The sequence below is a fragment of the Pogoniulus pusillus genome, chromosome 17 (assembly GCF_015220805.1).
Source record: "Pogoniulus pusillus isolate bPogPus1 chromosome 17, bPogPus1.pri, whole genome shotgun sequence".
Classification (NCBI taxonomy): domain Eukaryota; kingdom Metazoa; phylum Chordata; class Aves; order Piciformes; family Lybiidae; genus Pogoniulus; species Pogoniulus pusillus.
Window position 1 is genome coordinate 4701692 of NC_087280.1, and position 25619 is coordinate 4727310.

The 25619-nt window shown below is 47.5% G+C and overlaps 3 protein-coding genes across 7 annotated transcripts in view; 2 read left to right on the forward strand and 1 right to left on the reverse strand.

The window, feature by feature from the left end:
• Positions 1–7174, forward strand: part of SCAPER (S-phase cyclin A associated protein in the ER) — a 243491-nt gene extending 236317 nt beyond the window's left edge. For all 3 annotated transcript variants that reach the window (XM_064157319.1, XM_064157318.1, XM_064157320.1), the window contains 3 exons: positions 2174–2365; positions 5042–5093; positions 6750–7174. In XM_064157319.1, the coding sequence (XP_064013389.1) occupies positions 2174–2365; positions 5042–5093; positions 6750–6844 (339 nt within the window). In that variant the 3' untranslated portion in view covers positions 6845–7174. The remainder of the gene's footprint in view (positions 1–2173; positions 2366–5041; positions 5094–6749) is intronic.
• A 1627-nt stretch (positions 7175–8801) lies between these two features.
• Positions 8802–12134, reverse strand: ISL2 (ISL LIM homeobox 2). Its single transcript, XM_064157098.1, has 6 exons — positions 12070–12134; positions 10921–11110; positions 10464–10726; positions 10077–10363; positions 9802–9972; positions 8802–9691 (listed from the first exon to the last, which is right to left on the reverse strand). Exons 1-6 carry the CDS (start codon positions 12125–12127, stop codon positions 9575–9577), a joined length of 1086 nt encoding a protein of 361 aa, XP_064013168.1. The 5' UTR covers positions 12128–12134; the 3' UTR covers positions 8802–9574.
• Positions 12135–17421: 5287 nt separating this feature from the next.
• Positions 17422–25619, forward strand: part of ETFA (electron transfer flavoprotein subunit alpha) — a 34734-nt gene continuing 26536 nt past the window's right edge. Inside the window, exons 1-2 of one of the 3 annotated variants that reach the window (XM_064157335.1) lie at positions 17422–17511; positions 20343–20440. In XM_064157335.1, coding sequence (XP_064013405.1) covers positions 17496–17511; positions 20343–20440 — 114 coding nt within the window. In that variant the 5' untranslated portion in view covers positions 17422–17495. Of the gene's footprint in view, positions 17512–20342; positions 20441–21157; positions 21239–25619 lie in introns of those variants that run through there. The other 2 variants (XM_064157336.1, XM_064157338.1) reach the window with 2 other exon arrangements.

The following is a 25619-nucleotide window of genomic DNA, read 5'->3' on the forward strand; positions in this document are numbered from 1 at the left end:
AACCAAACAAACAAAAACAAAGAAGGATGAAGAAAATTATTTAAAAAAAAAAAGTCAAGAGAAGCCTTTTTCCTCATAAAGAAGTCATAGGCAAGACTTCCATTGCTTTCCTTCCTTGTTCATCTCTTAGGTCAAGTGCTGGACTTCACTTTCTCCACCAGCTGAGAGCGATACAAAGAATACATATTCTGGTGGAGGTTTATTTGTTTGTTTTTTTTTCCAGTGCAGGGTGACTCATGACTTTTTTTTTTCCAGAGTACATAATGTAGTGTATCAGATTTAGTAGCTGCATTAGTACAATGAGCTGAAATCATCAAATTGATTCCACATGTGATAAAAAAAAATAACCATCAGCTCTTATATATACCTCCCTGTCTTAAATGTTGCTTTCATAGTAGTGAAAATGTAGAAAAGGGAAAAAAATATATCATTCCCTGGAAGCTATTTGATTATCGACACTGTTAGTTTGGCAAGAGTTCTGTCATTGTCCATGGCAGTGTTAGAGCAGGTAAAGGAAGTGAAGTGTGCAATGAAAAATTAAAAGTCCCCAAAACTTGTTTTGTTTTGTTTTGTTTTTCCTCTGCCTGTTTGCCAAGTGTACAGTGGGCAGTAAAAAGAGGTGAAGGGCTCTGCTGCTCTGTCCTGGATCAGAAACAGTGATTGTAGTCCTTTTAGTAGAGTTACTGATTTGAAGTACTTCCCTGATAGTAGAATTTCCCATAACCCCCCATAGATTTATTTATAGAATAATCACTCTGCTTAATGTAAAATCTGCACAGTAATCACAGACTGGAGAGGCAACCCCCTGCTTCCTGGGTGGGAACCAACAGTTAAGTTTAGAATCCTCTAAATGCTTTGGTGATGTTTTCCTCAAAGCAGTGTCTGAGTGCATGCTAAATTGTCACTTATTGGGTAGTCTTTTGAAAATTCCTCCTATCTTTAAGGGCATTAAGACATTTCTGCTGGTATTTTGAAAGGGTTTCCATGCCTTTTTGGCTGGTGAACTGAAAAAAAAAATGCAAACTATTACTTTGTTGCTTTGTTTTATCAACTGAGAGTGTGCTCTGAAGGTATTGTTAAAAGTACTTTGAAAACTTGTAAATCCCTGTAATTTATGTTCCTGTGGTCTCAACTTCTTCTTTCTGTCCTTCTGGTTTTAATTTGAATGCAGTTTTGTCTGGGTGTGTACCTGTAAAATTGTGTTTTTCCAAGTACAATTTACAGTCGTGACCCTCAGTTTTACAGTGTCCTAACCTTATAGGAGCTTCCTCCTATGCCAAAAAGCCAGCTTTGGGTCAAACAGCTCTTTCATATTATAATTGTCTAATCAAGGTTCCTTGGAACAGATCCGATTTTGGCATTTTTTAGTTTATCACAAAGACGTTATAAGAATATCAAGTAAATTGGAAAGGTTCCTTTGCAGGAGACAAGTAATAGCATTGCCTTATTTCTTCAGACGTACACAGTTGTAAACTTAGCCTGCTTCATGACAACAGTCCCATTTATCTAAACAATTCTCCTTTTAGAGTCAATGGCACTGATAGAAACTGAGATAAAGAATACAGATGGGAGGATCTTTCTGAGTCTCTACTTACTGAAACTCCTTGCTGCATGGCTTACAATCGCCTTTTCTTTTTGGTGCCTGAGACTGCGTGGCAGACATCTACAGAGTCCTCTCCAGTTGCCAGAGAGCTCTCTAGTAAGGGCTGACCGAGCTTCAGCAGGGATTTTACAGTCCTGGGGATCTCTTTCTTGAGTTCCCCCCCCCCCCCACGAAGACATGCTTACTGTGTTTAAATGGGAGGGGGTTGGGGTTGTTCGTTTCATAGCTCTAACTTACTGTAGTCCCTGCGCTGTAATTCTTTGTCTTTTGAATGAAGATATGAAATTATCTGTACTACTGTGATCTGCAGATTAATCCCCTTCTCTGTCTCTTTGGATCATGCAGGAAGAAGAAGTTTCACAGCCTTTGATTTTGTTTGTCTGCAATAAAAATAATACTTGCAGGGGAAAACGGAAGGTTTGGGGGCTAAGCATTACAAGGTTTATTTTTAGTATTTGCTTGTCAGCCACACTCGTTTTTTTAGCATGACTTCAGCACCCTTGGTGGTTTACCAGGAAGAGAAGAGGAGCTAGATCACGTGTTTTAACAGTGTTACGTTTGTATTTTCAGATCATTGTACAGTCTGGCCGTCACCCCACAGTGCTGCAGAAACTATGCCAGCTGCCTTTCCAGTATTTCAGTGATCCTCGTTTAATCAAAGTGCTCTTCCCGTCGCTAATAGCTGCTTGTTACAATAACCCTCAGAACAAGATCATCCTGGAGCAGGAGATGAGCTCTGTTTTGCTTGCCACGTTCATCCAGGTAGTTATTGCAGGAACAGCGAGTCTGCAGGGTAACTGCAACAGCTTTTCTTGCCTTTGCTGTGTATATGGAAGTCATTTGACTTATTTAAGACAAGTAAACAGCATTGAAGTACCTTAAGATTTCTCTATAGCTCTTCTGAAACCACAGATTATGCCTGTACTTGCGGCATCTTATAACACTGAAAGGTTACTGAGGAGTTCAGGTTCTCGCTATCACGTGCAGAATCCTGTTTTCATTAGAAAAGTTACTGGATGTGCTGGGAAGATTTGATGTAGATTCTGGTGTTAGAGGACAAGTCTTAAAATATTTATTTTGTCAAGCCTACAGCACATATAGTATATCTGAAATGGGCATATTAATGTGTTTACATGGAAATGGGCAGTTGTAGACTGTGTGCAGTAGATTTAGAGGGCTGAACGGAAATGTATATCTTTTTTAGCAGAAAATATACAGGACATACATTATTAGTCTAATCTTGCAGTCTTTATTTGCAACAGTAAGCCACTGAGATCATTAGGAACACTGTTTTGAATAAGGATTTACAGCGTTTTTGTTCCCTTTGTTTAAATTTATATGCTGTGCTTTATAGATCAGATTTTATGCATGCCTTATGTTTCCCATACACTTTATTGGCTGTTTCCAATAAATAAATGCAGGTTTGGTAAACACTGTACTATTGAAAAACAGTATGTGTTTAGGACTGGTGTAACTCTGTATCAGTTACCTGAAAGTTACTGTCCTTGATACAGAAATGTTAGTCAAACTCTTTTTTCCCAGTGCTTTACAGCAAGTCCAAGAGTAGGCTAGATAGAGCTGGGAGTGAAGGCACAAGAATTAAATGTTTAGTGCAGGTTTTCACATAACATCATAATTCTGAGTGCAACTACTTTTTATCCTTTTAATGGTAAAATAACTGCATAGCAGTTTAAAAACAAATAAATACAAAAAAAAAACCCCAAACAAACAACTCCCACACACTTCAAACATGATATTAAAAGAATTGAATTTCTGGTTAAATATAAAGCTGTAATTCAGCTTTTATTTCAGGCTTCTTGTAGTGAAACTACAGATTTCAGTGTTAAAGTTGCAATGGCAAAAAATAGTCTAAGCATGACAAGTAAATGCAGCAAGTTAAGTTTGTCCTTTCAGTTTAAAAAAACCCATGAAAGTGGAGAATAATGTTCCCTATATGAATACTTAAAGTTATTTATTTTGATTTCTGTACTGTAAGAGAGAGAAAGACATTTAAATCCCCTGCAGCTATGGCAAAGTGTAAGTATATTTGGAAAGGTAGATGTTGTTAATTTGATTTCCAGTTAGAGCGTATTTCAGATTCCTTTTAAACCAAGGTGTTATATTAAAGTATGGAAGCTCCTTGTGCACTGTAAAATGTCACCCCTTCCCTGACTGCACTGATCATTTAGCATTTTAGCCAGTTTTAAATTCAGCATTTTCAAACGTTGCACACACACAGGCCAATTCTGAGGGGAGCTGGGGCGTGCTCAGATAGCCACACACACAGACTAGGCTTGCCTCTGCACTTCTTTTTCAGCTCCCTGCTGATTGTCAAGCAAATCTCTTATTTGTTTCAGCAGGCGGCTTGGGAAAGATTGTTGCCCCGTGACTAGAAAATGTGATTCTTCCTATGCCAGGGAATGCAAAAAGCAGTCCCATTTACGTAAAAGTTTGGTGGTGTGTACGAATATAACGCTTAAATACAGTGTGTTAGCTGTGTGCAGTGTAAATCAAAGGAAAGGGACTGCTGGATTTTACAATGACCCACGTTACACCTCCCTACCACCAGATTTATATCTATAATCTGGAGTTTGCATCACCCTTGTGATTTGTGTTACTTCTGCTTCTAGATGTGCTGAAATAATAATTTTTAAAAGTTTAGGAGTATCCATGATTTGCTAAACTGTATCTCATGTCACATTGTGCTGTCTCTGCTCACTGAATGCTCCAACAGAAGACAAGATCCTAACAACTCTCTCAGTACCGAGCAGCTGACTTGCATAATCCTGCGTTGCTCCGCAGGACGTGGGTGTCCTTGCTGACTCCAGGGGATGCAGCATCCCGTCCGAGCGCAGCAGGGATCACACAGCGCGTTGGGCACGCACCGCAGCTAGTTGCACAGCAGGCTGCCACTCTGGCCAGAGCTCAGCACTTCCCTGGGAGAGCTTCATGAGCTCTCAGGAGGTAACAAAACCTTAGGCTCCCTCGATCCCTGGGAAACACAGCCAATGAAATTGGGCTGATTGAAGAATTTCGTAAGAGGCTATTTGGAGTCAGGAGCATAAATCTCAACCACCCGTTGTTTTAAAGAAGCACAACCATAGTAAATGCTCTTTTAAATTGAAAGCAATGATAATAACTACTTCTGAGGAAGGTGTTAAAAATTCATTCTTCTGTTGTGTGTTAAAAATAGTTTTTCCTTCCAAATAAGGTATGAATAAAGTATAAAATCCACTATATATTATAGAATTCAGGTGCTGGCAGTATTCTGTTATGATACGTAACAAACAACTCAAGAGTTTGGTAATGTCCAGATTTGATGAAGTAAGTATTTTTGAGTGACCATGAAGACTTAAAGATGTCAGTGTAATTCCTCAGATACAAGATCTGAAAATCTGATGCTGGTTTTTTGTTTGTTTTATTTTTTTCCCTGCCTAGGATTTTGCACAGAGTTCAGGCCAAATGGATAACCAGTTCTCTCAGCAGAGGGGTACGTCTCCAATGACTCGTAACAGAGTAGACACTGAGGAACAAAATGTGTAGACATTATATTTTACTATGATTTAAATGTTCTGAATCTGCATCACTGTGAAAGGAATACAGTAAATTGCAACAGGGTTCTACAGTTTGGGTAGAGGCTCCCTAGCTTTCATTCTGGTTTAAATGTGCATGTGTTCCAGGCTGCTGCTCACAGTGTCAGGAATTCAGACTGTTAATCGCTATTAAATGCTATGTGGTATCATGTCTTAAAATGCGATACTGTACGTGCACATATTTAATTAGCTGTCACAAAGGCTGCCTTCAAAAGGTTCAGGTTGCAGAGAAGGTGCATGGCTGTGCCAATACACCCAGGAAGACAAAAATTAGTAAAATACTGTCCTGTAATTGTCCTGTAAAGTTTGTCAGGTTGCCCAAGAGTTGAGATGTTTTAAAAACCCCTCTTCATTTGGTGTCAATACTGTGTAAAATATAATTAGCCTCTTTAGGCTAAACCAGAAAGATTCCCAGCTAAGATGGTGTCTTTTAAACACATCTGGAATTCAGGCAGGTTGGTGGAAGTCTGGTCCTGAGTCACCACTATCTTGCAGAAAGCACATTGCTCGGACAGACTTCTCCCTCATAGCAAGCAGAAATCTACCACCCTTTTGCTGAACGTTTGGCACAACATGAGCCTTTCTAGGTCTAAAACATAAGCTTTCTGGTTAAAAATAAATTTCAAAGTAAGAAATCAACACAACTTTATGAAGTTTTTTTTTTCTGTCAGCATTGTACCTCTCAGTCTGAGTCAGCCTTGTGCAGTGTCTGCAACACAGACTTTCCAGAACTGTGTTTGCATGAGAATCTGCTCAAGAAACATCTAAAATCCAAGTGGAGTGGAAAACTGTTTTTTACTTTCACAATGCAAGCTGGATGAACTTTTAAACAAAGATGACTATGTGGTGACATGTGAGTGTGATTCCTAAACATTCCCTAGTTGCAAAAAAAAGCTGACTCAAAGGTAGTATAAGCAGGATTGATTTATTTTTGTATCACTCGGATGTTAAGAATGGTGTCCCTAAAAAACCAAATGGCAACAATCACACTGCTCAGAATGAAACTTGAAAGGGCAGACTTTGGTCTTGGGTGCAGCAAGATGTTGCTTCAAGAGTGGGAGCCTGAGAACCTGCACATACAGGTATAGTTCTGCTCGTGCCACCAGCACTACTCGAAGGACTAAAAGTGGTGTTTGTAATCATGCTGTGAGCTTTGGGGGGAATCGGGGAGCAAATCTCCTCCACAGCCTTCTATGGAAGAAGAAACTGCTGAGCAGGACAGATATTGAGGCTGCATGAATTTGACTTGGTCCCAGGGGGTGACCAAAAACATAGAATGTGTAAAGATATTTAGTGTTCCAACTGCGTAAAGCAGAGAGTCTGACCCCAAAGCTAAAAATTCTAAGCCTTTGCTCACAGTAGCCCTCAGGACCCATTTTTTAAAGCAGACCTCGATGTCTGGAGCTCCACAGCAGTGTGACCCCACGATTTGGGAAGTTTCTGGTGGGGGAAGGAGAGTAAATGACTTGAAGTACCTTAAATTGGCTACATGTTCATTATTCTTGTTTTATTACTGAAAATAACTTGGTGATTTTATGTTCTGTCTTCAACAGAAAAATTATTCAGTTCTCAAGATTTTCTTGAGCTGTCCAACAGATTCCCCCGACAGTCCTGGGAAGAAGCTCGACAGTTCTTCTTGAAAAAATAAGTGTTGTATTTGGAAACCCCAACATCAGCACACTGACCAGTTCCTGCTGACTACCTTAAGAGGCTATTCCTAGCAGTTTTTGATACTCTAAATACTTATGCTGTAGATACATCATTTGCACTATTTCTATCCTAAGTACTGTAGATACTTTGAAGTTCTGGTTCATAATTTTGATAATTTGAGTTGATTTCATGTACTTATCCTATGTCATGACTTGGGTGTTTTGTACCTGGAGGTGTAGTGGTACTTGCACTGCAGAACTGCTGAAGTAAGATTGCAAATGGAGAATGTTCTATATATCTTGTAATAAATTAACTTATTCTGGCTGTAGTGTGACTTTTGCATCACAAATGTCGGTGTATTTGAGCTACCTTATGCAGCCTGAGGCTCAGAGAGAAAACCAGAAGGTGTTCCTCCTAAGCTCTAGTTCCCGTTCATGAACAGCTGAAAAAACTTGGCAGGTTTGGCCCCGAGAAAAAGTCACTCACGGTTTTTGGGGTGGTTTGGGCCGAATCACCTCACAGTGGGTTTTTTAAGGCCACGCACGTTTGTAACGGCTTGATAAGACTTTAATAGCGCTCGTTTAAGTCTCCTGCTGCTCTGCTGCTGCTGAGGGCTCGCTGCGGCCGCACGGACCGGCAGACCCGGCGCGTGCCCCTCCCGCTTTCCTGCCCGCGCCTCTGCCGCTGCCCGCGCGCCCTCGGCAGACAGGGCCGGCGGGGCCGCGCCGAGCTCGGGTCGCCGGCGGCTCTCGGCTACCCCGACCGCCCGGGTCCCCTCGTTGCAACCCCCGAGCCGGCCCTAGTGGCCAGGCTCGGCTCGCACCTGAGCCGACGGAGGCAATCCCGGCCCACCCGGCTAGTCGGCCGGCCGCGCAGCCCGAGTCGAGGCCGCGGCCTGAGGGGAGGCTGCCGCGCCGCCTGAGGCGGGAGCAGGGCCTCCGCAGGGATTCCAGTCCCCTGTCCTCCTCCTCGGGGGCAGTTCTGTGGCCCCCGCGGCCCCGCTTCCAGGTAGTGGAAGCCGGATACTTCAGTCCGGGAGAGCGCGGAGAGCTGAAACCTGACCCGACGGAGGCCACGTAAGTGAGGGGGCCCCTCGGCAGGGTTGGGAACCGGCGGGAAACCCCTTCCCACCTGTCCTCGGGCTGGGGAGGGTAGTCCGCGGCGGCGGCAGAGGAGTGTCTGACTGAGGCGGCCCCCTCGCCTCTCCCGCCGGTGCCGCCTCCGGAAGCCCGGGCTGCTCCGTTCGCCCCGACGGCAAGTGCGGGTCACCGCGCTGGCCGGCTTGCCCGCAGGAGCCTGGCCTCTGCACACCCGCTTCCTCAGCCCCTCGGGAGCGATGGAGTTGCCCCCACTAGGGCGTCGTTCTGCCCCACTCTCTTGCAACCCGGGGGCTTCGCGTGGGGCCCAGCTCTCAGCGCTCCGTAAGCGTGCGGAGCCGATTGCCTGGGGACAGGGACGCGGGAACCTCTCCCTGGGGTTTAAGGTTGTGTGGACCTGCGATCCCGCCCGGAGCAGGCTCTGAGCGCGTTCCCGTTCGGGCAATGGGGAGGGAGCGGGAGCCGAGGCAGCCCCTGTCGCGCTCTCAGGTGATGCCAAACCCAGATAAGGAGCCGACGCCTGAGTCTAGACTAGAGAATGAATACACGTCTGGCCGCCGCCGCCCCTGCCCCATATGCGCTTTCGTGGCCCCCAGAAAGAAGACAAGGCGGACCCGCACCACGGCAGGTGCGGGCACGACCTGGCCAGCCCCAAGGGCTGCTCCGAAAGGGAAACCTGCGCTCCGCCTCCCCGCCTATAAATAACCGTCCCTGGTCGGGAAAGCCGATTAGCGCGGTGTGGGTAGGCCGTGCCGGCAAAGCTGGGGTTGTGCCCATCCCGACCCGCGCCCCGACCTTGCCGGCACACGATTTGCCTCTCCCGCCCTCTTATTTTTTGGGTTTTTTTTGTTGTTGTCGTTGCTTGCCTTTTTTTTTTTTTTCTGTTTTTTTTTTCCATTTCAAGATTCTTTTTTTTTTTATTAAGTCCAAAATATTTAATCCCACTATTCAACCGCTGACTCTGACAATAAATAACAATAACTTACTTTTGTTCGTTAAAGGCTCAAACAATCCGTCCTCCGTTCACTGATAACTTAACATTAGCACTGGTTTTCCCGTTAAAAAAGTCTCGTTTCCGTGTTCCATTTTTCCTGCGATCTTGCGGGGCCGGGCGCCGCGGCCCGGGAGAGGCATCGGTGTGAGATGGAGCTGGACGGCGCAGCTTCGCGGAGGGTTTAGTGTCAGGCCGGCTCCGCGGCCACGGAAAGGCGCGCAATCCGGGGGACTCTCTCCTCCTTTTCTATTATTATTTGGGTTTGTCTTTTCCCTTCCAAAAAGGGAAGAATAGCCGTCCGCGGCTCAAGCGGCGGGCAAGGCAGCCTGTCACCGCGCCAGACTTCAGAGGGAGAATCCGCGTTTCTTCGGGGAAAAGAAACATCGAAATCCGCAGGGCGAAAAACCCCAAATAACGAAATAACCAGGGCAGGGGCTCTTTCTCCGGTCTGGTGAAGGCAGCAAGGATCCCGGTGCTTTTTTGGCCGTCAGCAACGTATTTTTTGTTTGTTTTTAAATAAGAATAATTAAAAAACAAAGGCGTTTGTCCGGCGCTCTGGGAGCGGCCCGGGGCCAGGTGTCTCATGCAGGGAGCGCAGGCATGCGGATGTCCCGCGACGGGGAGCGGTCGGGCCACTTCACGTCTCGGCCGGGCTGGGCACCATGCTGTTGGGGGTATCAGGGAGCTGGGAGGACAGCGAGGTCACGTCGCTGCCGGAGGAGGTGCCCAAGGAGCCAGACTCGGAGAAGGAGACCTAGGGGAGGTAGCGGCGGTGAGGGGCCATCGTGGTACTCCCCCTCCCCGGCTCCATCCCGCAGCTCCCAGACCCGACGGGGCGGCCCGACCCGGCGCGGTGCGGCTTACCAGCTGCTGGAAGGCGGCAGGCTGCTCCAGATCACTCTGCAGGGCGAACTCGCTGAGTGCTTTCCAGGGTGGTTGGTACGTCTGAACTTCCACGGCGCTGCCCTGCACGGCGCTCTCGTGACGAATGGGGCTGCCGGCCACCAGTGGAGTCCCGGTGAGGCCCTGCAGACTCTGTGGGAGGCACATGAGGCTTCAGCGTGGCTGCCGCTCGAGCCCGCCAGCCCGGGGCATCCTCCCACCCAACTCCTTCCCGAGAGGGGCAGGCGGGCACTCACCGTCTTGTCGCTGTGCTGCTGCTGCTGGAGCTGCTTCATGAGGATAGACTTCTTCTTGTCTTTACAGCGCTTGTTCTGAAACCAGACACGGATGACACGGGGGCTGAGTCCCGTCATCTCCACTAGCTGCTCTTTCATCAGGGCGTCGGGACGTGGGTTGGCGGCGTAGCAGGTCCGCAGCGTGTGCAGCTGCTTTTCGTTCAGCACCGTCCGCACGCGGGTGGTCTTCTCTGCCGTCTTGTGCGCCGGCGGCCGCGGGGCGGGCGGCCGTCCGGGCACCGGTTCTGCTGTGGGCGAGGAGGGTGCGCACCGTCAGCTCAGCCGCCTGCCCTCCCGCGGCAGCTATGCCCCCGTCCTCCCTCTGCCCGCCCCGAGGTGAGCCGGTACCTGCGAGGTGCGCAGCGCTGGAGGGCGGCGGCAGTGCGGGGCTGCGCGGCCCACGGGCGGTGGTGCCGTCGTGGGGCGGCCCGTGGTCGGCGCGGCAGAGCAGGTCGCGCTCCCGCAGGCAGAACTGGTCTCCGGGTAGGAGCTGGCGGCCACAGGCGGCGCAGCGGAAGCACTCCAAGTGGTAGACGTGGTCACGGGCGCGCATCACCAGGTCGCTGCTGCTGAAGGCCGCCCGGCACTGGGCGCATTTGATACCGAAGAGCCTGCGGGGACGCGACACGCCGTCAGGGCCCGCGGCCTCGCCGTCGGAGCGGCTCCGGGAGGCGCCGCGAGGGCCAGCAGCAGCCAAGACTCAGGTTTTCGTTTGGGGAAAAATCGAGGGTTTTAAGGGACTTTTGTGCTGTTTCAGGTTTTGTTTTGGCTTGTTTTTTAACGAGTATGGGCGGACTCGGGTCACCTGCTGTAATCCCGCTTGCAGTAGGCTTTGCCGTCACGCAGGAAGCATGTGCAGGTCTCGTCCAGGGGCTGTCCGCACTCGGCACACTTGAGACAGGCGACGTGCCACTCCAGGTCCGGCGACACCCGCAGCAGGAAGGGGTCCTGGATGCGGCCCCCGCACCCTGCGCACAGGGCCAGACCCGGCCGCCCTGCCGGGAGCGAGTGGGACACGATCAGGAGCAGCGATGGGCAAGAGCAGAACCGCCAGCAGTGAGGGAAAGACATTTTTTTAATGTACAATAATTAAAAAAAAAAAAGAAAACCCACCACTTATTTTTTTTCTTTTCCCGTCTTTTGTTTTGTGTATTTTGTTTTGAAACTAGGAAGAAAGAGAAATAGAGAATCGTGGAGAGAACTAAAGGACATGCAAAAGGAGAGAAATGTAGACAGCCAGAAATTAAAATAAAAGAAAGCAGAATTTCGGAAAAGGAAATAAAAGCGGGAACACGGAAACAGGAAAACAAAAGCTGAGGAAAACCGGAAAGAAATAAAATGAAATTAAAACGGAATTACAAAACCAGTGAAAAACCAGAAAGGGACAGTTAAAACGGGAATACGGGTAAATGAAAACAGTAAGAACAAGAAATCGAAGAGACCGAGAGAAATACAAAATCAAACAAAAACAGAGATACGGGAAGAGAAAGAAATAAACAAAAACGGAAAGAGGCATTTTAAAGAAGACAGACAATCCGAAACACGGAAAGAGAAAGAAAAGAACGGTAACACGGACAGAAAAAGAAAGAAGGAAAGAAAAAGCAGAGGGAAAGAGGGGAGAAAATGGACACAGCAGAAAGAAATGAGATCAGCAGGGCGGAGAGCCGAAGGGACAGGCATTCAGTAAGAAACGGAGCCAGGGGGGCCGGGGAGCCCTGGGCACGAATGGGAATCGCGGCACCGGCGATGCCAGGGGCCGAGCCTGCAGCCGCCCGCGTCCGCCGCGTTGCTGCAGCCTTTCCCAGCACTGTCACCGCGCCCGCGGGTCCGGGCTGCCGTGGCACTGCGACCTCCAGCCTGCCCGACGGCAGCGGCGGCTGGACCCCGGCCCCGCAGCATCTCGCAGCATCCCGCGCCCGCCCGCCCCGCGACGGGCAGCGCTGCGCGCACTTACTCTTGGAAGGCTCCCCCATGGCGCCCGGGAGCGGCCGCGGGAGGAGGATGTCCACCATGCGGGCGGCCCTTGTGCACCGGCCGCGATGCGCGATGCGGGATGCGGCGCCGCCGCTCCACCACTACTCGCGCCGCGCGGGGCGGGGGCCGCACCCGCCCCCCCGGGCCCGCCCCGCCGGGCCGTGCCGTGATGTCAGCGCGCACCGGCCGCGGGGCCGGGGGGGCGGTGCTGACCTCACCGCGCGGCCCCCAGAGGCGATTGGAGGCCGCGGAGAGGGAGCCTGCGGATTGGCCATGCTGAACAATGGGCGCGCGGCGGGGCGCGGAGCGGTGCGGGAGCTCGACTCGGCAGTGCCTGGCGTCGGGTCGGACGGGGCGGTCAACTCCGAGCCGCGGGACAAGCTTCTCCACCGAGGAGGCGGATGCGCACCTCATTCCGCCGCGCCCCAGGAGGCCGCGGGACCCACTCGGCAGCCGCAGCCAACGGCCGGACCCGCTGACTTCCTCGCGCGGAGCCCGGCACCCATCTACCTGGTCCCGTACGCGGAGGGGCGGAGATGTCGGCAGTCTGAGGGACGGAGATTCATTCTAGCTTTTTCAACTCTTTTCTCTGATATTTCCCTTGGGGTTTAGTTTTCCTCTTATTTCTTCCGTTTATCTTCCTTTTCTTGTTCTTTCCTCCCTTGCCTGATGCTTCATTATCCCTTTTCCCTGCGTTTCGGCGTGTCTCGCGCAGGTGCCTGCGGATGGGCGCAGCAGGACAGTCTCCGGCGCTGCGCGGAGGCGCATTCCCCCGGCAGGCGGGAAGGGAGCTCCGCGACGGCCGCGGGCTCAAGACTGCGGTTCCTTGCAGGGGCGCGCACGGGAGGGCTGCCCTGACGGAGCTGAGCGAGCCGGTCGGCACCGTCGGGTCTGCCGTCGTGGGCAGCAGACACGTGACAAGTTGAAATTAGAGGATAAAAAGACTTTTACAGCATCTTCGTGCACCTGATCCCTTTCCTGCAGCTGAACCTCTGCTGCTGTTTTTTTTTTTCCCATTATTTTTTCTTTCCCCTTTCTCCCCAGTCTCCAAGGGTTTTTGTGTGTTAGCAGAAAATTAGGGAGAGCACTTCTCTGACTTTTGACTTAGTTTTAAATTCTCAAAGGCACAACGGCACAAGCAGCTCTAAAGGTCCCTGAAAGCTTACACATGCTGGACTGGAATTCAGACTGCTGCTGCCCTGGGGCTTCATCCTGTCCCTGTCCACCATGCAACTGCCTTTTCCACTTTACACTGGGAATTTGACAGGCATAGACCAACTGTACATAAAGGTCATAAGAGACTTTACATTCTGGCTCAGGAAGGGCTGTGCTCACTTTGCTTGGAGAAGGCAGGCAGGATGGGTTTTCCACCCTGAAGTGCTTCTTTTTTGAGTTTGGCATCCTACAGATATGAAGCCCCAGAAGCAGGGGAGGGGGAGAGGGTGATTTGGATCACCAGTGTTTGACTGTTTGACCCATGCTCCCCAGCCTGACCACAGCCCTAGCTATACCTTTGAGGACCCGCAGTGTTGAAAACAAACTTTTAAATTTGTGTAAGAGCTGAGGAGGGGAGGATGGCATTTTGGGTACCCACCTCAGAGGGGCATGTGCCACCAGGGGATTTTGGCATCTCTGCCATCACCTGCGTGTGTGAAGGTGCAAAGGTGCGGTGTGGCAGTGACATACTCAAGACAGGGTGGACCCATATGTCCCCTGCCTGTGTGGCTGTGGCGCCTGTCAGGGTTTGTGGTCCAACCACTGTCTGCCACTAGCATGGCTCATTTGCCAGTGGCAGAGCTGAGCAGGGAGGTGAGTGATGCAAAGGACATTGGAAAATTTCTCCGGCACTTCAAACTGGGGTGATCCTGTGGGATGGATGGTGAGAACCTCTACACTGCTGCCACGGCTGTGAGGCCACACAGGGTGTCCTAGCCTAGGCGCCTAGCAGGAAAAGGGGTACAGAAGGGTGACTTCAGTCTGAGCCAGGCTCCTCAGAGTCCTGCATGAGTCAGTATCTGCATGTGTTAACAATAAAGCAAAAATTAAATGTCAGAGTGATAGGAGAATGAGGCACGTCTAAGAATACAGCAGCTTGGCAGGGATGCTCCATGTTGCATCACTTTTTTCTTACTTGAGGGCTGGGTCCTCTCTGCTCTCCTAAACCTCTCACCAGCTCAGGGACAGGAAAGGTTACAGCTCAGCCAGCTGAACTTTTCCAAACAGGCTCAAAGCTGCGCTGTGAGCACACCAGTGCCCGTACAGAGCAGTGCACTGGCAGCAGGCAGCTATGCTAGGACTCGACTTAGTTCCTGATCAGGCATGTAGGAACACAGTGGGCAGTGCTGCACAGGCAGCTGATTTGAAAACTCCCAGAAAGAGCTTCCAGGGAAATGCTGAAAGCCCTGAACTTCCTCTAGATGGTGTACAAAAAGCTTTAAAATGATACAGGTGGTGCCAAGAGATGTAAGACCAGCTCAATACCTCCAAGTTTTACAAACAGATTAATTGTTGGCTCATTTAATGGAGGGTAAGGGAAAGCACATTATAATGTCACAGAATAATTCTGGTCAGGAGAGACTCCTGGAAACTGCTTTCAGGTTACTCGGACCTGATGGAAGCAATTGTTAGTCAAACCCAAACATAGTGTCTCCTACCACACTGATTGATTACTTCTTGCTCTCCTCCACCCAGTAAACAGTTTCCAGTCACACTGGGGGCAATTCCAGTTGGGTTCGATGCAAGAGCTGGCAGGGCCTGTCGGCTCCTGGGCAAGGTGGCTGACAGCACTTCCTGCTCACCGTGGAGCACTCATTGGTTTTTCCTCCCAAACAGAAACACAAGTTTCCTCTAGAAAGGGGAAATGGTGACATTTTTTTGTTTGTTTGCAGCAGATTGCAAAGGCAGTAAATGCTGATTCTTTCAGAGGCAGCCATGGATTAAGTCCATTATAAAATTAAAACAGATGGAACACAATTTCACTTACATGACAAAAAAGGACAGGAACCATCTGCAATAAGATTTAGCATTGCAAAGCTATTGTTATCACGTTACCATTAAAACCTTTGATGAAGGGTTTTCTTTTATTTCATAAACTTGTTCACATGAAACAAATGTTTTATTTATCCATCTTGGTAAGATAATCATATTTTATTTAAAAAGATGACATCTCTCAAAAAACACTAACTTCTGGTTCTAAGAGAACATGTGAAAAACAAAGCAAGGCTGTAAAACTGCAGTGTTGAACCGCTGGGGACTTCAACGGGGAGGATGAAGCAAAAGGAGAATTCCCTGTCCATTTTTCCTTTAAAAACATTTCCTTGTGTTTGGGGACAATGTCTGATACTGAAAATAGATAATTAATGAGATAATGGGATACTGCATGTCACCTCCTGTCCAATGGGATTATCTGATGGCTAATTATGGACAGATTGTGATTAATGTGATTATGGATTGGATATTAATCTGATTCTGGATTGATCTAGTTATGTTTTAGTCTGCTCCAAATGGTTAATTGGATCTGAGATAATAGAAATGCAGCTTGCACCAGATTTTGCCACATCAGTTGATGAAGTATCTTTTGATCTGGGTGGGTTGCGAACAATAAATTATTTACAGCTGTTGAGAAAATGACTCTTTCTTAGAATGTAGTCATTCATTTTATTTTTGAGAGCCTTTGAAAACAAAATCAATATCCTTTTTAAAAGGAGATGTTGACAAAAGAAAGGCACGTACATAACTCACAAACAAATGTGACAAAATTAAACAGTGGTTAACCCGGTGGCCTAATGTCTGGTGATGCATTTGAATTGCTATGTGGAGCTTTGGGCTCAATTCTTCTGAGACCAGCAGGGGTTGGGAGCATTGCAAGGGAAGAGGGCCCAGTGCTGGGGAAAGTGGTATTGCACAAGAGCTACTGCCAGCCCTGCTATTGATTAAGAATCAGCCATGGTGAAATGGCAAGGGGAGCCCTTGCCATTTTTTCCCCTCTGGGTAAGAAGGATTCAGAAAGTCCATGGGTGCAGAAAGGACTCGTTGGCCCATCTCATCTCATACCACACCATACAATTGGACTCATTCTCACTGTTTTTACCCCTTACAGTGAGTCTCTTAATTTATGATTGACCTCAGTGATGCCTCCCAGAGATGCATCTGGTCTTGATGTAGCCTGCCAGTGAGGGAGAGGCTTCCTTGCTCCCTGCGAAGCCATCCTGCTTGTTAACTACTTTCACTGAAATGGCACATCAAATGTATATTTTAGGTTAAACCTCCAGCCACTGGATCTCGTTATGCCATTATCTGTAGTAGGATTAAAGGCAATGGGTAACCTGCAGTGTTCTAGACGTTGTGGCAGGGAAAGCAGAGGATGCAGTAGCCTTTGTCACCAGGTGGCATAAGCTGCCAGTAACTTCACCAGAAGATGCCCCTTGTTCAACAGACCTTGCAATGAAAATATCAACAATCAAGCAGGTCTCAAAACACTGAAAAGGGAAGCCTATAGCAGTTCCTCTGCTTAGCGCTGAAGGGTTACTGAGATGAAACTGAACAAAAAGAGGAAAAAGCAACTTTCCCTGAACTGCTTGCAGGCATGGTAAAGGCTGCTCGCCTGAGTGATTTCACACGCTGGCTGTCCCTGCCTCTACAGGAACTGTTTGAGTTGGCATGAGCGGGAATACAGTGGCATCTGGATTCCTCTCCAGCAGCACAACGGGCAGAAAAAGCAACTACATGTTTAAAAAATAATGCTGCTATAACCCAGCAGAGAATTTTACACGCATCTCCCATTAGCAACAGGGAGAGCTGTGTGCCAGAGGAGGGCAGCAGCGTGTGAAATGCCCATCTCAGGTGTCTGCGCTTGGAGGGGAGCGGAACTCTGCTTGTTGGTGTTGCTTCCCATCTCCTCCACACAAAGCGTCCTCGCTCCTGGGCAGGACAAGCTGCCTTCCAAGGTAACCTAAGCCTTTGCTTCCAGAAAGTTATGAGAGTCCACTTTTGGTCTGTGACCTCAAGAGAAGGGGCTTCTTTAACTCCTCTGTTGATTGTGTTCTCTAGGAATATGCAGCAAATGTAGTAAAACCTTGTGCCCTATCTCCTTTATTACTTGATTGGCACATAAAAATGATTAGCAGGTGAGAGGAGCTTCTAAGAAAGGGGAAACACCTGCCTGTGGTGGTTTTCTAGGCTCATCATCAGTAGGAGGGTTGTTCCTACCATAGGATGGCTTTGGGCAGCACCCTCCTCTGTCCCTGAGACACAGGTGTGTGGTTGTAAAATGAGCTGGAGAGAGCATTAAGCACACCTGTGATAGTGTTTCCTTATAAAGGAACTCAAGAGGGGTTTTTTTTGTGTGTGTGTGCCAATGGAGATGAGGAGTGGAGAGCAGGACCCTGTGGAGTTGTGTCCCACATCATGCAGAAGGTCCCAGGTTTGTGGCTATGCAGAAGGGTTGAGTGTAAGGAGTCTGGACAATGTCCTGGGGTGGCTGAAACACTTGGATCGTGTGAGCTTGCAGTGCTTGGGCACAAAATATTTCAGCAGCTGAGATCTCTTTTTCTACCATTTCTGAGGTGGGTTTTTGTCCTGTCCCTTCTTGCTGCTGCCTGTCCAGTGCTGGGCTGTGGGTCCTGTCTGTCAGCTCAGAGAGCCCCACTGAGCTGTAAGCAGGTTGCAGTTGCTTTAACGTTATTGGATTTTGACAGATTAGGAGATGAATCCTTTCGTATGTTGGGGAAGCTTCCAAAATGAAGCTCTTTTAATTTATCTGAGTCAGCTATCCCCAGGGTGATTGAAGGAGTAAGCTAAGGATGACCCATGACAGAGGGGACCATGATAACAGCAATAAAAAAAATTCCTGCCCTTGGATAAATCCCTTAGTCATGAGGCTGTATTAGCTGGATTCCATATGTTTTAATTAGGAATTATGTATTTTAAGGGATTCTAGTGGAGACATGATTACATATTTGTAATGGTTCTTGTTGCATTTGGCTTTTGTGGAGAAATGAACATAGACACCTGCTCTTGTTGCAACTATATTTTAAGAAGCCTGAGTAATCTGCATTATTGATTCCTTCCTTTCTTTCTTTCTTTTATTTTTTCCCCTTTTTCTTCTTTCCTCCCCCTCCCAACAGAGTGAAAAAATGTAATTCCCTTTCCAATGAAGAAATTGGGTCAGCAGATCCTAATGAAATAATCCTGGATAACAATGTGGCATACAAGGATCTGCTTCCACTAATTAATGACTAATTTTTATTTCAAAATACAAAGTCTTGTCCCCTGCCTGCAGTATGAGGTGACTTGACCTTTAGCAGTGCCCATTCATAGCATATTAACCATTTTTGTCATTGTCATGCCCTAGGTGGGAAAGTAGAAAAAAGCTTTTTGCTACAATTTGGCTAATATGGATCATGCTGATATAACCCCTACCTGATTACAGTTATAAGCTCCTAAAACACTAGCCATAAGTGATAAAGACTTCCTTTGTGCTTCAGAGTGTAATCCGCATCAAGCCAGTTTCAATAAGGATTATGTGCATCCAAAGTGGTGCTGAGGTTTTGAGTCAAATTTATAAACAGAATACAAAACCTGTCGTGTCTCTGGATTGGTGACACTCTACCTTGAAATCTAACCTAAAGGGTGGCAATGCCACTCTGTTCATGAAAATATGGTGTGTGCTACTAAACCAGTCATGTAGTGAAAGGATTAATTTGTTCTGAGCTACAATGCAGTTACATCGGTTCTGATAGTAGCTCACTTTTGGTTTGGTCTGAGGAATTACAAAAGAAACCCAGATGAGGCTGGTTGGCTTTGTGCTTCTGGATTTTTCAGTGTACCTATGTTGTTTCTTTTCGTGAAAGGTTTTATGCCTGTGAGATATTCACATTGGAACTTTGGTTTTGTAGGGTGAAGTAGGATTACAAAACTGTGTGCCACCCTTTAATGAGTAAAGCACTTCAATTAAAAAGACATAATGGTGACATTGAGGATGCCCATGGTGTTCTCACTTCATAGCCTTATTTTGAATTAGTTGCTGCTTTGGTCAGATTTCCTAGGATGCATATGTTCTATACTGTATAGAACTTCTCATCTTTAAAGAGTTATGCTGTGCATTAACCATCTCTCCAACTGTCAGTGCTTCAATTATTTATCCTCTTTTCAAACCCATCCCAAAGTCCTGTGGTGTCAGCAAAACTTCTTCCCTCTATCTTCATGAAAGCAATTTTTCCCCCCTACTTGGTTATTTGCTCAATTCTGGAGATGCATAGGTGGCTCCAAACATTCATTCTGTTTTCCTTGCTTTTGGGGGTCTGGTTAAAGTGTGGAGGATCCACAAGAGAAAGTCCCAGCACTTAATGCTGTTACTCATCCTTAAAGTCCCTTGGCAGCCATTTGGTAGCCACAAGAAATTTGGAGGCATCACCTTTACTTTAGCTTCTAACCCACAATACTTCACAAAGTGCTCTTCTGGGCAGAAGTCAGAGCAGACCTGGAGCTACTTTAATCTGTGTAATTGGGCAGAGGCCCTGAAGGAGGTTTGTCACCTCCTTCAGTTCTTCCCTCTGCAGCCCTCCCCTGGCCCTTGGGAAGCTTAGGTACTGCTCCAGAGTCAGGAAGTTGGAATATGCAGTACAGCTGCTTTTCTTCCCATATAGAAGCATTTGGGATTTGAAACAAATTGTCTGCTCAGACATTTGCATTGCTGGACCTGGTTAGCTTTTGCTGTGAAGCAGTAGTACTTGGCATCTGATGTGAAAACGATGTGGCAGAATAAATGTTAGAGGTGATCCTGTGCCAAGTCTGTGGCAATGCCTTTTTGAAAGAGCCTTTTTGATCAGCTTGCATTTGCTTTTCTCTGGAGTGCCTCAGAAATGCAGAACGAATCACTGACATGCTGCAGATCACTGCTTACTCTTGGAAGAACATTCAATGGCCCTAACTGTTCAGGGTTTGGTTGGGTTTGGTTTATTCCTCTCTAAACCACTTCAAGATGAAAAGGAAGGAACTGCATACGTGGCTCGCTATCTAGCGATTTCCAAGGCAGTCGTTCATGTTTAAATTCCCTCTCTTTGCTACCCTGGAATAAAACTGGAGGTATGGAAGAAAAACAGTGAGTCCCAGCCCATCTCCTAGTGCTGGGGGGGGAGGGCAGGCATGGAATGTCTTGCCTTGGTTCTGAGAAGCTGGATTAATAAATAATAATAGCAAAGAAGACCTAGAAATTATTCAGAGGAAATGAGATGTTCTCCGATGCTGTTACAGGGTTGAGGCAACTGTTAATCTGTCCTGGCAAGCAGAGGCTGTCCTGGGTTGGCATTACCAGACCGGACTTTGAAGCTGTCAGACTGTTTGGACAACTGGTATGTCACGACATTTGGGAAGCAATGGGACATCTGGCCTCTGGTGCACCACATGCTCTCCCCGTGTTGCCTCCTTTGCTCTTGCTGTGTCTAACTCCATGGGGGGGATCTGTCAACTCCTGGGCAGCCATAGGCCTGGGCATGCCCCAAGGGTGGGCTCAGTGAGCTTGCCCATGCCGGCTTCTGCGAGGTCCGCAGGCGCTAATGAAGAGTTTTGCGTTTTCTTTGCAAGGCACAGCATTGGCTTGAGCTGGGGTCTGGTATGGAGCATAGGCTTTTGCTCGTCTAACTCCACTTCTGTTGTTTTTAAAGCGATTGAACTCTGCGGAAACAGTGCAGGGACCGAAGGGAAAGGGGAGCAGGAGAAGGCTAGTGTTGGTGGCGGGTCAGTCTGGGCGGGGAGGCAGGTGTCCCGCGGGATGGGATGGTGCCCGTTTCCCCTCGAGGTGCTCCGCTGGAGTTGTAAGCGCAGCCTTGCAGCCACGGTAGTTTTGCCGTGCGGCCAGGTGGCAGCGCCACGCCAAGCGGTAGAGAGTGCGGAGCCCTCCGGGCGGCTGTGGCCCGCCGGCACCGCGCTAGGCTGCTGACGGGAGCCGGGTCTCCGCCGCCCGCAAAGCGAACCGTCCCGTCCCGCCGCGCCCCGCCACCCGCTCCGGCCGCGCCGCCCCTCGGCCGCTCCCATTGGCCCAGCGCGCTCAGCCAATGGGGCGGCGGGGCGGGGCGCGGCTCTCGCGAGAGCGGCGCGGGGCCGGTGGAACCATGTTGCGGGCGGTCGCGGCGCAGCGCCTGCGGCGGGCGGTGAGTGCGGGAGGGGGCGGCAGGCAGGGCGGGAAGCGCGCACCCCTCTTTCCCTGGGCCGGGGCTCCCCCACGACGCCCGGCCCGCAGTGCCGAGGGCTTGGCTGCCTTTCTGCCGCGGCCGTCTGGGCCCGTGCCCAGTGGGGCAGAGGTGACGTGGGGCCGAGCTCCGCCGCCGGCCCGCCCGGTAGCGGCGGCTGAGGGGCGAACACCGTCAGTTGCCGGGCCCGAACTTCTCCTAAGACCTCCGCTTCTGTCCCGCACCGTGGCTGTTAAAAATAAAGTTTCTGAGTGGACACCAGGTGTCTGTAAAAGCCCTTTCTGTGGGCAAAGCTCATTGGAAACACTTGTTGCTTTGCCGTGATGACCTTCATAAGGCTCAGCTGTGAAGAGTACTGGGCTTTTGGAGGTCGATTGCTGCTCGATGTGTCCCTGGACATGTTACCAGATTTAACAAGTAGGTGGACTCAAGGTCAGTCGGAGTAGATGATTCATGAAGTGTTCCTGAGTGTCTCTGTTCGATCTTGTAGTGCGCACTAGAGTCAGTCTTTCAGCTAGACTTGTCTGTCAGTAGTCCTTCTAAAAGTCTGAGAGGTTTCTTTTTGGCTCTCTCAGGCTCCTGCAGGTCTCACAACTCTGTACGGCTCTAAAATAGGAATTATGATATATTAAACTGGTTCAGATGCTAAGAATGGTTTAAAATAAGAGCACAGACAGACGTGGGCATACTGAATTAGTTTGTAATTGTCGTAATCATGGACATCTTTCAGTTGGATGTAGGCTTTGCAGAGCAAAGGTCTTAGTGATCCGTGGAGCTGCTAGCACTTACGTTACTGCTACGTAAATAACACTATGAACACAATTACTGCTCAATTCAATTTTGTGTCCTGGCAACTTGAGGTCAGCTCCTTGTTTTCATCCATCCTTGTCTAATTTCATACAAGTGAATAAAACATTATATGCATCTTCTATGTGTGGGCAACAGTGTAGCTTGTAAGAGAAAGTAAAGCAAATTTCAGTTTAGCCCTGTTAGTGGTCATGCATTTCAAGAGTGAATGAAGTCTAGTTGCCTAACTTAGAGGTGGGAAAACTGGGAAAGAAGATGAGACTACAAGCACAGGAAGGATTTTTGCAGAAATGTGAATGAGCCAGTTCACTGGTCCATGAGTGATCAGATGACAACAGCTAGCTTAAATTGCAGGGAAGCTATTTAAGATAGCTACAAAGAGTTAAGGTAGACGTTAAGAAATCCTTTCTACTTGAAAGGCTAGTAAATTTTTTAAATAGGTTTTCTAGGGGTCTTGTATATGATCTGGATTTTATCCTAAAGGGTATTTATGAAGGGTGAGCAGTGCTGTTTCAAGTCCTTAAATTAATCTCTTGGTCTCTCTCACCTGTACCTCCATGTTCTCTCAAACTCAGCAACAGACTGAAAGAGTGAAAGACACTGTCTGTTTCTTAAGAAAATGGTTTGCTTTTTGTAACGTTTCACCATTCTGCTGCTTTAAAGAAGTAGGTGGCAAAGAAATTGGGTTTATTTCTGTAATATATTTTTGGGAGGTAAGAACAGGTGCTTTAGAATTAATTGGCTTAAAGTAATAGACATGTTCTTATGAAGCTGTTGGGAGGCCTTCTAATGAAAGTGGCTTTAAGTGGTCTTGTTCATGTCATAGTGTAGTATTTTACCATATGTTTACTTTTTAGTGAAGTGAAATGTCAGTAGCTTTATTTTCATTGATATTGAGAAGGTATTCTTATTCTGTTTTTACAGTGCTGTTTGGGGGGACCCAGTTTTCACAGCTGTTGAGTTTTTGAGCTCCTGTTAATTTGTTCAGAGTTTTCAGTTTCTCAGTGTTTCTGAAAGTGAGGCATTTTATTTCAGCCAGATACATCTCATGATGCATGTGTGGGTCGTTTTGTTGTTTTTCTTTTTTTAGCCTGAGGTAATGCAGATAAATAGGCTAATAGCCTGAAACACACCCTACTTAGAGAGTACTGGACTGCATTTTTCAGTCTTAGGGAATACTTTGTGTATAACCTTCAGCTCAGACTAGGAACTTGTAAAATGTATTAATTTATTGTGAGTTCACTTTTAGTTGTGTTGTCTGCATTTCAAAACGGTGGTGCTGCTTTGGGGTTTTTTCATGGTTTGCATGGCATATCTGTGGAAAAGTTTATTCAGTAGTACATTGCTGCTTCAGTTTCATTGTAATTTTAAGTTTTCATAGTAATTCCTAAATCCTTTTTGTAAGTGTTTACTTCTTTTGCTGTTCTTTCTGCAGTTACAGCTCATTTTTGGTTCAAGTGCCTTGAGGGTTGCTTTCCTAGTTAATGTTTCCTGAAATTAAATAGCTGTCTCTTAGACCTCTTCTGGAGCCAGATCTGTACAGGATTTCTAAGAGAAGTGTGTTAGTGCTAGAGCTCCCTTTTCTCCCTGAGATTCCCAAATACTTTTTTTCTTTGTTGTTTGTTTGTTTTGTTTGGTGTGGAGTTTTGTTGGTGGTCTTTTAACTTTTTTTTTTTTTGTTAGTTCAGTATCTACAAGAATTAGTTGAATTAGACATTTCCTTTCTGTGTAGGAATATACCCCAGTGTCTGGTTCCTGGGAGTTTAGCCCAGTGATAGTGGGTCTGTGAGGTACATCATTTCCTGCTACACAGTTTTATAGTTTCAATTTACAGACAGTTTGATTTTTGCAGTTAAGAAAAGCAACTCTATAGATACCTTTGTGAGTTCAGTTGTTATATGCTTTTGCCTTGTCAATTTGTGTTCTGGTTTAATTCCTGAGATGTTTGAAAATGTTGGAAGCAGTTTCCTGGGTGAAGTTTCAAGCAGATTTTTTAGTATACATGTGTATTTGGAGTGTGGGACCATGTAGAATACACCTGCTGGAGCTGCTCTTGCATTTTTGGGAAGATGTTTTGGCATCCCATGTTTTGTTCCTGTGCCTGATACATGTTATTTATAGAACTGGTTTCCTGATTCCTGCCTTGCAGCGAATGTCCCTGGAGCAGGCTGCAGGCAGTTAGCTATTGACACCTCTTCAGTCTCACCAAGCAGCCAGCAAAGCTTTTACAGTGTTTTCGTCTGGGATTCTCCAGCTGTTACTACGTATGTTTCAAGTCCTTGATTAAACCATACCCCCAAGCACTGCATCTGCAGGATTCTTAAATGCTTTCAGGGATGGAGACTCCACTACTGCCCTGTGCAAGTTGTTCCAATGCCTGATAACCCTTTCAGTAAAATTCTTCCTTGTATCCAATGTAGACTTCCCTTAATGCCATTTCCTATTGTCTTACCCCTGGTTACTTGGTTGAACAGACTGACCCTCACCTCACTACAACTTTTCTCTAGGCTAAACAACTCCACTTCTCTCAACTTCTCATAAGATATGCTCTGGGCTCTTCATGGGCTTTGTTGTCCTCCTTTGTATTCTTTCTTATACCTCAATATCCTTCTTGTAGTGAGTGGCCCAAAACTGAACACACTACTCAAGTACAGGAGGAAAATCACTGCTCTAGTATTACTGGCCACACTGTTGCTGATCCAGGGCCAGGATGCTGTTGGCCTTCTTGGCCAACTGAGCATATCACTGGCTCATCTTCAGATGGATTTCAGTCAACACCCCCAGGTCCCTCTCTGCTCAGCAGCTTTCCAGCCACTCCTCTATAAGCCTTGTAACACTGCTGGGAGGTGTTGTGGCCAAAGTGCAGAACCTGACATTCGGCCTTACCTACCCATACAGTTGGTCTTGGTTAACTGATCTTGTCTGTCCAAATCTCTCCACAGAGCCTCCCTCAAGCAGATCAACATTTCCACCCAGCTTGATGTCATCTGCAAACTTACTAAAGGTCCACTCAATACTCACATCCAGATTGTTGATAAAGATGTTAAACAGGACTGGCCCAAACACTGAGGCTTGGGGAGCACTGCTTGTGGCTGGCTGCCAACTGGATTTAGCTCTGCTTACCACCACTCTTTGGGCCCTGCTGTCCAGCCGTTTTTTTTACCCAGCAAAGAGTGTGTCAAGTAGCATTGTTGCAGTGAAGCAGTGTAACAGAACTAGCAAATCCGTGTTTAAGAAGAGCTGGGCCTGACTGGGCACTGTTTAGGTGACCTGTGTATGTGCTGAAAGACTCAGTTCACATTGGTGTTGCTGTGAAGAGCAGGTCATCTGCACAAATGAAACGAGTACTTTGTCCCTCTCTGTGTGCACATACTGGGTGTATCCAGATTTGTAACTTTTGACTTGGACAGTAGCAGTGAGTAGTTTCTTTTTGTCTGAAGTCTAGAAATAATGTGCTTAAATCTTTCATATTGTGTTTGGAAAACACTGCTGTGTTTCTGAAGTGGGGAGCAAAAAGATGCTTTCAGGGAACTTG

Coding starts and splice junctions, on each gene's coding strand:
- ISL2 (XM_064157098.1), bottom strand. CDS start 12,127: ATGGTGGACATCCTCCTCCCGCGGCCGCTCCCGGGCGCCATGGGGGAG. Junction 10,727..10,920: donor TGCAAGCGGGATTACAGCAG/GTGACCCGAGTC, acceptor GCGTCCCCGCAG/GCTCTTCGGTATCAAATGCG. Junction 9,692..9,801: donor CTGCCGCCTTCCAGCAGCTG/GTAAGCCGCACC, acceptor TACCTCCCCTAG/GTCTCCTTCTCCGAGTCTGG.